The 12,094-nt window shown below is 35.6% G+C and overlaps 1 protein-coding gene across 2 annotated transcripts in view; it reads left to right on the forward strand.

The window, feature by feature from the left end:
• Positions 1-12,094, forward strand: part of LOC122809561 (stabilizer of axonemal microtubules 1-like) — a 369,246-nt gene that overhangs the window by 309,842 nt on the left and 47,310 nt on the right. For both annotated transcript variants that reach the window (XM_044081149.1, XM_044081150.1), the window contains one exon: positions 3,722-3,864. In XM_044081149.1, the coding sequence (XP_043937084.1) occupies positions 3,722-3,864 (143 nt within the window). The remainder of the gene's footprint in view (positions 1-3,721; positions 3,865-12,094) is intronic.

Raw genomic sequence — 12,094 nt, forward strand, 5'->3', positions numbered from 1 at the left:
CATATGTATAGACGCATTAGAAAATTATACTGAAATTACGTTAAAGACAAGCAATTACATTTAAAAAAACATGGGTATAATTCCTATATTTCATGTCATGAAAATTAAACTTTTTTTTAATTGAGAACCATCAATCAATGTCACTGTCCATGGGTTACTGCAGGCTAACAAAGCTGAGGATGATGAGGAAGTGGAAGAGGGAGCTGGATAATCAAAAGTTGGGGATCACTAAAAACAGGAGTGGTATAAACTCATAAAACAAACTTGTTCTGAATGAGTTTAAAACTTTATATAGAGAGGTAGCATCCATCCACAATTTTTTTTTTCTGTTGCTGACTCAATGCAAAAACAGCAACTACTTTTAATACTAGCATTCTTGGTGCATTCTAGGTTTAGTAATTAACCAAAATAACTGGCTGAAGCCTTTAAGGATAACTGATGGCTGCCTAAGCTGCTCCTGAATACTTGACTACACCATGTCACTTTGACTTTGGCACTGGTGGGGGGTTTCATAAAGGGGAAAGCATGCTGGCTTATGTAGTAGTTATATACCTCCATATAGGTTCATAGGTATCTACTAGGCTAATGACAACTAGGGCATTTTAAGCCTAGCCATGCATCCAAAATATCTGGCAAATTCTGGTACCCTTGATAAGTGTAAGCAGGTGCTTGGGAGATGGCCCTAATGTCTCAAGAGTGGTAAAGGATTTATTATATCTGCATTATTTTTTGCAAATCCTAAGTCCAACAGCTGCAAATTGGCTGTCCTTCTGGATTCATCTGATGTAAGAGCTGGTGGCCTTGTCATCTTCATGGGGAATGAACAAGTACATAAACAGCACAAGTTCCACAGAACCAGATGAAACACCTGGAAGGCTAATTTGTGCAACTGAAAATAGCTTAGTATACCTCATTATGCACATTCTTCATAAAACATTAAAAACTGTTTCCGTCTGCAAAATCTGAAAGTATGCTGTTATTCTCCCAACCCAGAAGGGAGGCCCTTCCACTGACTCCCAATAATTACAGGTCATCAGCATCATAAGTATATAGTGCATGATGAAGGAGAGAATCATCATAGACATGCAAAACCTTCTTCATAGCCTAATCCAGTATGGCTTTGTGAAATGAAGATTTTGAATTGTTAACCTCATATACTTTGAGATTGTGACCACCACATCAGATTAAACTTTATCTGTCCATTACATGGCTAAAGCATTCAACAATATATCTCTTGATGAAATTGTACAAACTCAAGGATCTAAAGGTAAATGAAAACACAATAACTCTTGTCCACAACTGACTACATAGCTGTAGTAGGTAAAAACAGGAGTACTTCTTCCCTCACCCCACCCCCCATGTAAAAAGTGAAATCTGTCATGGCCTGTCCTGGGACTGCTCCTTTTTGGTATTTTTTTTTCCACGGACGTCAGAACTAACTCCAATATCTGGGACAATTAAATATGCAGATGATTGCAGACTTGGGAGCAGTGTCCTTAACCCTGCTAACACCACTTCATTTTGAATGGTAGTTAACATTACACATAAATGCATTTTAAATAATCTTGCCTTCAGTGTCATAAAATGCAGCATTCTTGCATTTAGTAAAAATGCTCTGCCATTTTGGATATTATTGAATGTAACTACAGAAGGCTGATAAAATAGTATAAGACCATGGAGTCCTTGTAGATCGTGACATTTCATTTTATACCCTTATACCTTTACCGTTCACAAAGCACATACATACATACTGGATCTCCAAAGGGGTCAAGAGTTGCGCAAGAAGTAAGTGCCTCTTGTATACAACTCTTATCAGACAAATTATTGAACGAGGCGCACACACACACACACACACACACACACACACACACACACACACACAATTTAGCGCAAGTACAGAAGGTACACAGATTCCTTAGAAAGGGAATTACAGAACTTCAAGGCTTGCCTTACAGCCAAAGACCACAGCAACTCTTTCTCTCTCTCCACTGAAACTTATAACCTTCTTAGAGGATACCAATGTCTGACATTCAGAACATTAAAGGACACTTTATTACTTGAAATTATATCATTAACATTAAAAAAAGTGCAAGCTGATTGATCAGCCCAACTAGCGTGCCCATTTTAAATTAAGAACATACTAGCAGAAAAAGTCCAGCCACTAAAGCACCATTGAGCGGCCAGACTTTTCTATTGATATATGCTACAACAGTAGACCAACTGCAAGAAAAATCACATATGTTCAGCAAGAAACAGAAACATATATGATTTTCCTAGTATTTCTCTGCAGTCTCGGCAGACTGTCTTACCTCTGAACTGTCTGGATTTTCAGAGAATGTCCACATTTTCACCTCATAATAAAAGAAAAAAAAGCAACTGAGTTTCTTTTCTCCGTTGCTTCTGTTGAACAGCACTGATGTACTTTGCAAGTGTGAAAATGTAAGACCTATACACATGCAAATACAACAGAAAACATGCTGTTATACAAAGACATTATTTAGGAAATGTAAGCAATTTCTTTCTTAAATAATGTTATTATATAATAGCAATAACCCACTCCTGGGTGTGGTTAATGTGGATTTACTCACAGTTGCCTATGCTTTGCCCTTGTGATCAAACCACACCAACCGTGGGTAAATCCAGCATTACCCCACACCCAGTCTTGGGTTATTGCTTAAATATTGTTTTAGAATATCCCCTGATGACCTCCATATAAGAGGACACTTGGCATCAATAAAAAATAATATCAACCGTAACACAAAATGTGATAACTTCAAAGATTCATATTAGACAATCAGTTTGCAGACTATTAAAGGCCTAGTTCATAATCAGACACTGACCTAAGGTGAGAATCAAATCATGTACCTTGTGTCTGTGAGGCAGATGCATTCATCATTATGCCATTCCCTAACCCCCTTATTTATATCTCAAAGATTTCCACATGTATGGAATAGTCCACCCCCAATTAAACTTATCTTATCAATCTGTATCTTCAAGATGGAATTGGATGACTACACGGTCACCCTTAAGTATAAAAAGAGATTTAGGTTATCAGGCTCATGTAAGCCTTGAACTTGTTCAACATATCTATGACACTACAGAACTATGAAGGGACAACTCCTACAGTATCACTTGACCCATTCCTCACAGAGCTATCTTAGTTTCATATTTTGCAGAAAAATACTTTTAGTTCATTACAGAATTGTCTTAGTTTCACATTTTCAGAACAAATACTTTAAATTCAGAGTGTAGGCTACTTATAAGTGTACTTGCATGACTAATGAACATAAATGTACACAAACATTGTATACAGCTATGAATGCACTTCATTGCTGGAGCTCTCTTTTTAATTTGAAACAGAGTATAAAGGATTAGTCCAGATAAAATCACTTTAGCTAACAGATCTAGCAGACTCCTTCTCTCTGATACTCTCCCTGTGCGAGGAATAAACACACTTTGCTGAAGTTTCTAGTAGTTTATATGGTTAAGCAGGTAAATGGATGACTGTCAGAAAAGAAAATCAGCAACATATTTCTTAAGTGTCTCAAGCTATACTGGGTTATGAGTTAAAGAACTTCAAAACATATTTTGAAAACTGGTACCATACTTTTAATTTGCCTACAGATGAGGTCAACATATTTCATGCTCTCCTTGCTCATCAAAAGTCCTACTTTTTAAATGGCTCAGAAAACCTTTAACAATTGTATGTTTCCTTCTGCAGGGCAGATTTGAAAGCATAACCACAACTCGGAGCACATTTGTTCCAAAGAAAGCTGAAATGGTGCAAAATTGTAAGCCACCGCATAAGCCTGTAGAAGCAGAAGGAGAACATGAATTCATCACGGTCCAGCAGGAATCATACAGGTAATCTGCTTAAGATGGAAAGAGCTTTACAGTTTACGATAGCATGTCATTCTGTTAGGCAATTATATATATGGTGTAAAATATAGAGCAGTGTAATGTGAACATAGAGATGTTTTTTTTGCTCAGTGTTTGTGTACCTCTGGCATACCGTTGCATATTTGAGCAACAAAGCTGGAATATCAACCACAAAACATTTTACTACACTTTCTCTTATGAACTTTTGATTAATTTTCTGTTTTTTTCAGTTTATGGTTGCTAGCCAGCTGTGCAGCAGTAAAATGAAACTGAGTCATTATGCAAAAGAGCAAGTGCCCCACAATAGATACTTATAAATAGGACACAGCAGAAAGACCCTAGCAAAACAGACACAGACATCATAAAACAATATGCAAACCTCCATTTTTAAAAGGTATTGTGGGAGATATGCAACTTTCTTCTGAAAACATAAAACTGTTTCATTGTGAGTGCAGTGCGAATAGTATCCAGGGATCTGGTAATGGCAGAATTTAGGACAAGAATAAAATCTTGAACACTTTCAGCCCTCTAAACAATGTCAGTTTTTTTCAAACTTAAGAGAAACATTTCTTAGCTTTTCTAGTGGTTAATTTAGTCATAAAAAATGCAAAATGATAACAATGTGGAAGCATATGATAAAATTTCCTGAGTATATTTTTGTATTATGACTGCCATCACCTTAGATGTTCTTCACAAAATGACAGCATGCATGAGGCAAGAAAGCTGGACATAAGAGGATATAACCTTTGCAGATAATGAATTCCTCCTGGGAGAAGAGCAGAAGGAGGATTTTGACAACATATTCACTGAATGCAAAAATGATTTCCAACATTTTATATAAGAATTGGGCCCTAATTTCAGAAGATACCCATATCTATAAAAAACTGCATAGCCTTCTGCACATAACATACCGACGAGGACAGAATTTAAAAAACATCCTAGAATTTTAAAGTGAAATAACTAATAGATGTTCTGACATGTATGAAAGTGGTAGATGCCACCAATGCCAACACATTAAAGTTGGGAATAAATTTACTATTAGAGATCTAAAATACTTAGTGAGAGGGAAGTATAACTGTGAATCTAAAGGGATCGTTTATGTTGCACTATGTCAGCAGTGCCAATCTTTCTACATAGGAAAAATGGAAAGATCATTGAAACAGAGACTATAAATATATATATATATATATATATATATATATATATATATATATATAGCCCACAATCCTATCCAGCACTCCAAAAGATAAATCCAAGCCAAGGTGTAAAGAGGTTTATTAGGCTAACCGCCCAACTAAAACACAGACCGGTGGCCGGTTTCGCTCACAGCGTCCTCAGTGTGTATCATTATACAATATATATACTCAATGAAAATTTAAACGCAAATGTATCTTTAAATTTGGCCATGATGTTGATGTTTGCATATTTAAATCCGGGTCTTTGCTGTATAATGATACACACTGAGGACGCTGTGAGCGAAACCGGCCACCGGTCTGTGTTTTAGTTGGGCGGTTAGCCTAATAAACTTCTTTACACCTTAGCTTGGATTTATCTTTTGGAGTGCTGGATAGGATTGTGGGCTATGTGTTTATTCGTAATCCATGCACCATTTTAGTTCCGTGCACTTATCGTGTGTTGGTGTGTTATTGTTGGAGTGCTGGAACTTTTCCTCGGAAACCTATTCAGCGTTGAGGGCCTGGGGATTTTTTTGACTGTAAACGTAGTTTAACACGTTTATAGAAGATTGCAGCCAAGTGGTGTTAGAAGTGGCAGAACTATAACTTGCTCGGATATGGCAACAGGTATGGACTTTCGGACATGTTTAAACAACATTGTGGCTGATAAAGATGATAGTGCTTGCTTTACTGGTGCTTATATTACACGCGAAAATCAACATGATAATACTGTTTCTAGACCAGCTGAGGTTGCAGAAACATTTGGGCATTTAACAGAAGCATCCAAAAGAGTGCGTTCATGTGTATGGCACTGTAAACTCCTTAAAGCTTATTTGGCAGCGAAAATTATACCGAGGGGGCTTAGAGTTTATGTTGAGCCAGGATTGGGAAACAACGATGAACAATTCATGTTAAAATGGAGGGCTATACAGGCCACAGCCTCCAGTATGTTTTTACAGATGCTTGTGGAACATTATGAAAAACAACTACCTGACTTAATAGCTAAGCTTGAACAGTGTTTTGAACGCACTCAAGCGTTTGTGAATACTTCAGATTACCAGAATCTGTACACACAGTTTGTTACAGATACAGAGAAATATGATAAGGAACTGTGTAAAAGAAAGATGCATAAATATCAACGAGATGTTAGTGACTTTAATAAGGCAACAGTTTATACATGGAAAAAACAAAAAAGGGGTGTGAGATTTACGGAAGATAAGCAAATCCCCAGGCCCAAAAGAAAACGGGTCAAGTCCATTTTAAGGAGACATGACACACCATCTAGTGCATCGGAGTATTCATCCAGTTTATCCAATACTGATACGGAACCAGAAACAAGTGAAGTGCAGGATCTTCCCTCACCAGCCTCAAAAAGATATAAAGCCCCTTTAGAAGGGCAGGCCGCAAACATCGTGGACGAGGCTGTAAGGAAGATATTTTAGGACAATTTGTTACAACAGTAGACTCAGTTTTAAATACTGAGTTTAATGACATTAATAACTTGGTTATTAATTTAACAAATTATTCATTTTCCTCCAGTGAACTCAGTGTGTTGAATAAAGGCCTTGGATTTGTTCCTTCTTTCTTAGTGTCACAGTATGATGTTATAAATTATGTCAAAAGTTTTTGTAGAAAATTAAACTTAAAATATTTTTTTGCACAAAAGGAGCATGTTTCTACTGAGGTTCAATCACGTGGTTTTCAATTTAAAAAAATCACAATTTGTCCCCCCATATCACAGCACCATTAAAATTTTTGAACAATTGGTGTTAAAAGATCTGCATTTAAATCAATCTAAGGTTTTTTGCCCGGACTTCCAAAATTTGACAACTATGGAGAAAGAAGCGTTGAAAGGGCTTATGAATAACCCTACTATAATTATAGTGGGTGCAGACAAAGGAGGGGCTGTGGTTATTTGGGACAAACAACAATACATGGCAGAAGCCTATAGACAATTGTTTGATACAGAATATTATTTAGCTTTAAGTAGTGATCCTACCCTTGAATATAAAAACAAGATAGATGGGTTTCTATGTGAAGCTTATGAAACACAAGTTATTACTTTGCAACTTAAAACACAACTTCAGGTTGACCATCTGAGTTCACAATATTATTATATGGTCCCTAAAATCCATAAGAGATTGATTAATCCCCCAGGTCGACCTTTAGTGGCAGGAAGGGGTTCTTTGACAGAACCTCTTTCTGAATATTTAGAGTATAAATTAAAAAGATTGTTGGTCCAAATTACAGCTAGGATCCGTGATACTCAACAATTTTTATCTTTAATTGAAAATTTAGAAGTTTCAGCTGATGAATATTTGGGTAATCTCGATGTACAATCTTTGTATACTAGTATGCCACATACTGGAGGGATTATGGCTGTGGATTTTTGGATGCAACAATCTGGAATGTACAGCACACAAGAGAAACAGTTTTTGATCCAGCTGCTTAAGTTGGTATTAGAACATAATGCTTTCACTTTTAACAATCAATGGTACTTACAGGTCAAAGGGACAGCAATGGGGGCTACTTTCGCCCCGACTTATGCTGACCTGTTTATGGGGTATTTGGAAGCCCAGTATATATATATATATATATATATATATATATATATGTTATGCCCATTGACTTTAAACCACAACTTGTAATGTGGTGGAGATACCTGGATGATTGTTGGGTAGTGTGGGGGGGGACAGACATGTGACTGGCAAAGATTTGTGCAATATCTTAATCAGAATCCATATGGGATTAAATTTACAGGTGATATTAGTCAAGAAAGAGTGGAAATTTTGGATGTTAAAGTTGGTAAGTCTGTAGATGGATTTTTGTTTACAGACCTACATAGGAAACCATTTTCCAAAAATGGTTTCTTGTATGCCAGCAGTTGTCATCCCCCCCACACTATCCAAAACATACCCGGATCTCAATTTCAAAGAGTTAGGAAGGTACGTTCTAAGACTAGCATGTATGAGACACAGGCCTTGGATTTGCAAAACAGGTTTATTAGTAGAGGTTATAGAAAGAGTCGTGTTATGCAAGCATATAGGAAAGCTAATGAAATGGATAGATCGAGATTATTGGTTGATCGGGAATAAAGGGTGGATAGTCAATATATAAGGTTTATTACTACATATGGTAGTAGCACATTTAATGTTAAGAATATATTGGCTAAACACTGGCACATTTTACATTCAGATGTATTTTTTACTAATTATGTTGATCAAGAGTGTCATTTTGGATACAGAAGGGGCAAGAGTATAGGACAACATTTTTCCTCCTTCAAAAAAGGTACAACATATAAATCTATCCAGACTAGCTCTGTGGGCTGTACATTTTGTGGAACATGCAAGTATTGCAAAGTCATGGCCAAAAGTAAATCATTTACTTCTGTCAACACCAAAAAGGTGTTTGATATAAGACATCTCATTACATGTGTAAGAATAATACCGCTAAACACTCCCAAAGTATCCTCTCAGCAAAAGCAAAAACCAAATAATATAAACATACGAACTGTAGGATACACCACGAGAAGTCCAAAGTTGGTACAAAACTTCTTCTAAAGTTCCATAAAACATAAAACGAAGGATGAGTGCTTTCGCGTGCACCATGCATTTCTGGGAGAGGCTGGGCCACTTACAACATATCAGCATTTGTGGAAAAAATATTGAGACCTTTGGTAGATAATATTTCCACCATTTTAAAAGATACACAGCAACTTTTGGATGACATAGAATTGGCCAAATATGATTTGGCACACATAGAAAGCCCATTTTTAGTGACATTTGATGTATGCAGTTTATTCACGTGCATACCTAATGAATATGGCTTACAAGCCATCAGGGAGTTGATGGTGAAAGAAAGTACTTTCACGGTCGACAGACAGATTCTGTTAAGCCAATTATTGGAAATAGTGTTATACAACAATGCATTTATGTTTAATCGTAAGTACTATCTACAAACATGGGGTGTTGCTATGGGCACCCCATGTGCAAATACTTACGCTAATTTGGTCTTATATTTTTGGGAACAACAACATCTGTTCAACAGTAGATGGATGAACACGATACTACTGTATAGGAGGTTTGTTGACAATGTGGTCATGATATGGGCAGGAACAGATGCAGAGCTCCAGGAGTTTGTGTGTTATTTAGAATCCACCACGGAGTTTCTCAGATTCACAGTAGAGTACTCCAGAGAGGACATCAATTTTCTGGATGTCAATTTATACTTCAACACTGAGAATGAGTTGACATCCAGACTCTACAGAAAAAAGTGTTGGAAAAATACATTAGTGGATTTTAGTAGTATGCATCCAAGACATGTATTTGCAGGGGTAGTAAAGAGCCAATTCGTTAGATTAACTAGATTGTGCAAAAATCAGTTGACTTTATTTAATGAGGCTGAAGTTATGGAACAACTTTTTCTGCAGAGGGGCTATAATTCTAATCTAGTTAAGAAAATAAAAAATGAAGTCATCGATTCAGTAACGCATGATACAGGAGGTGATAGGCCCAATGATACTGATTCAAATTATAGCAGACATCAGACATCAAGCTTAATATATAGTGGATGAACCTATAATGAGAACAGGGTTAGATTCATGATGAAATACACTAATGACAATGCTGAAATCAGGAAAATCATAAGTAAGCATTGGAATGTGCTTACCATGGTAAATGACCTCCAGAGTATAGTAAGTAATAGACCCTCTTTTATATTTCGTACATGTGATAATTTAAAAACCATTTTTGCTTTTGATTCCAACAAAACAAGGATAAACCTTGATAAGGGAGGCTCAGAATGTGGTACATTCCCATGCACAAACTGCAACATGTGCAAGTATATTACAGCCATACAGGATTATCAGCATCCAGAAGGTTTTTTTAAATTTAAACCCAAATGTCATGCAGATTGCAACACTATGAACCTGATCTATATGGCGAACTGCACAGTATGTGATGCCTTTTATATAGGGCTCACTAAAAGGAAATTTAAGGAGCGCATATACAATCATATCTATGACATTCGGAAGAAGAATGAGTTGAATGCCCTAGCCAGGCACATTAACCTAAACCCTACACATGAATTTAGATTCAGGGTTTTACAAGTAGTAGGACAGAATTTAAGGATGGGAGATAACATCAACTATCTAGCACGCTTGGAACTTGACTGGATTTTCAGATCTGGAGCACATATGGCACCAGGCATTAACAATTATATTTCGTTAAAACCTATTTTAGAACAGTAAGTCTATTTTAACATAGTTATCAAATAATAGTTTATAAATATGGGCACAATAGTTCTTTGTATCCCACAGAATTTATAATTGTGCATATAATATTTTGATCACATTTTTAAAATTTAATGTATTAGTGATGTTAGTGCTTTTGTCATATGTGATTTATAACATTGATGAGCTTTTTTTATATTTCCCATTTTTTGACAGTGTCACTAATGATGACTATTTCTTAGTGATCAAGTAATATGAATTCATGATTGACATAATAGATGAAATATTTAGTATTTTAAGTTTATCACGTTATGTTAATTTTAGGCAGTTTTTCATTATTTGTTTACAGACTATATTTATTGTATAACGATGATACCAATGTAGCCTGCTGATACACTGTATGAATTTTTAGATTGAATTGTTTAAATATGGTTTACCATTTATACATTCAGCTAGTTATTCTAAGGGTTTGCACTTCTGGTTAGGTTTTACGTTCAGACCTGCAGCATAAGAGCGAGTGCCAAGCAAAGGCTCATAATATGCTTTTCATGAGATTTATACAGGTTATTGATTCTCTATTTAATGAGACTAACTAATAGTATTGATTAATGTTATATATTGGTTTACATCATTTTATGTTATGTCAATTTTTATGGATTTCATGATTCACAAGACACAGATGCTTTTGTTATGATAAAGTGCACGTTTTTCATAGATACACTCTTTAGAACGTATACCAAATGAATTAAAATATTTTTAATATTTTTAATGTCTTTAAAGGATATTGTCTCAAAACACATATACAATTAAAGTAATAATGTGCAACACTTTATCATGATGCACTAACAGCGGTTCTACAAGAGTATGGCATTTCAGGTCTTGCATACTCGCAAGCGCTGTCATTGGTTACAGATAGTACTGTTTAGCACTTTGTATTATGTCGTTAGGATTTTCAGTCTTAAAAAGTTTTTATAAATATTCAAGCAGATAGGTTTTCAACAATATGTGTTATTTTTAAACATTTTTATTTTTAAAGTGTTTGAAATGATGAGCACCTTCATTAATGAGAAGCATACAGGCTAATACTATTTGAATGCATTAGGTCACTTTAACTTTTGAATTGAGAAAATGTTTATTGTATAATTGTTAAATTGGATTGATTAAATGTTTTACAAATGATATATAAAGAGAAGTCAAAACATTAGTAAGTAGATCTGATGAAGCGTGCATGGTGCACGCGAAAGCACTCATCCTTCGTTTTATGTTTTATGGAATAAAGAAGAAGCTTTGTACCAACTTTGGACTTCTCGTGGTGTATCCTACAGTTCGTATGTTTACATCTCATTACATGCAATAGTTCTTGGATTGTTTATATGGCAGTTTGCCAATGTGGCGCATTTTATGTAGGACAGACCTCTTGTGTATTTAAACAGAGAATAGCCCTTCATATTAGCGACATAAAATGTCAGAGATCTAGAAGTGCTTTGTACAAACATAAAATGGTACATAATACAGCACACTTCATTTTTATAGGGCTTGATATGGTGGTTATGCATAACACTAATGATAACTATAGACACCAAATATTAACACAGAAGGAAAGAAGATGGATTGTCAACTTGGGGGCTTTATTTAAACCCGGTCTGAATGATCATTGGTAAATATAACTAGGAAATATTGACAGCAAACGGACGGAGTGTGTAAGGGTATGTTTGCACACTCTGCCATTTTGGGTCACCAATACATAAAGAGTTATTAAATAAATTCCTTTGATGTATATTTATTCATGTATATGTTATAAATATAATGT

This window comes from Protopterus annectens, chromosome 8.part0 (genome assembly GCF_019279795.1).
Source record: "Protopterus annectens isolate FY-2018-M chromosome 8.part0, PAN1.0, whole genome shotgun sequence".
Classification (NCBI taxonomy): Eukaryota; Metazoa; Chordata; order Ceratodontiformes; family Protopteridae; genus Protopterus; species Protopterus annectens.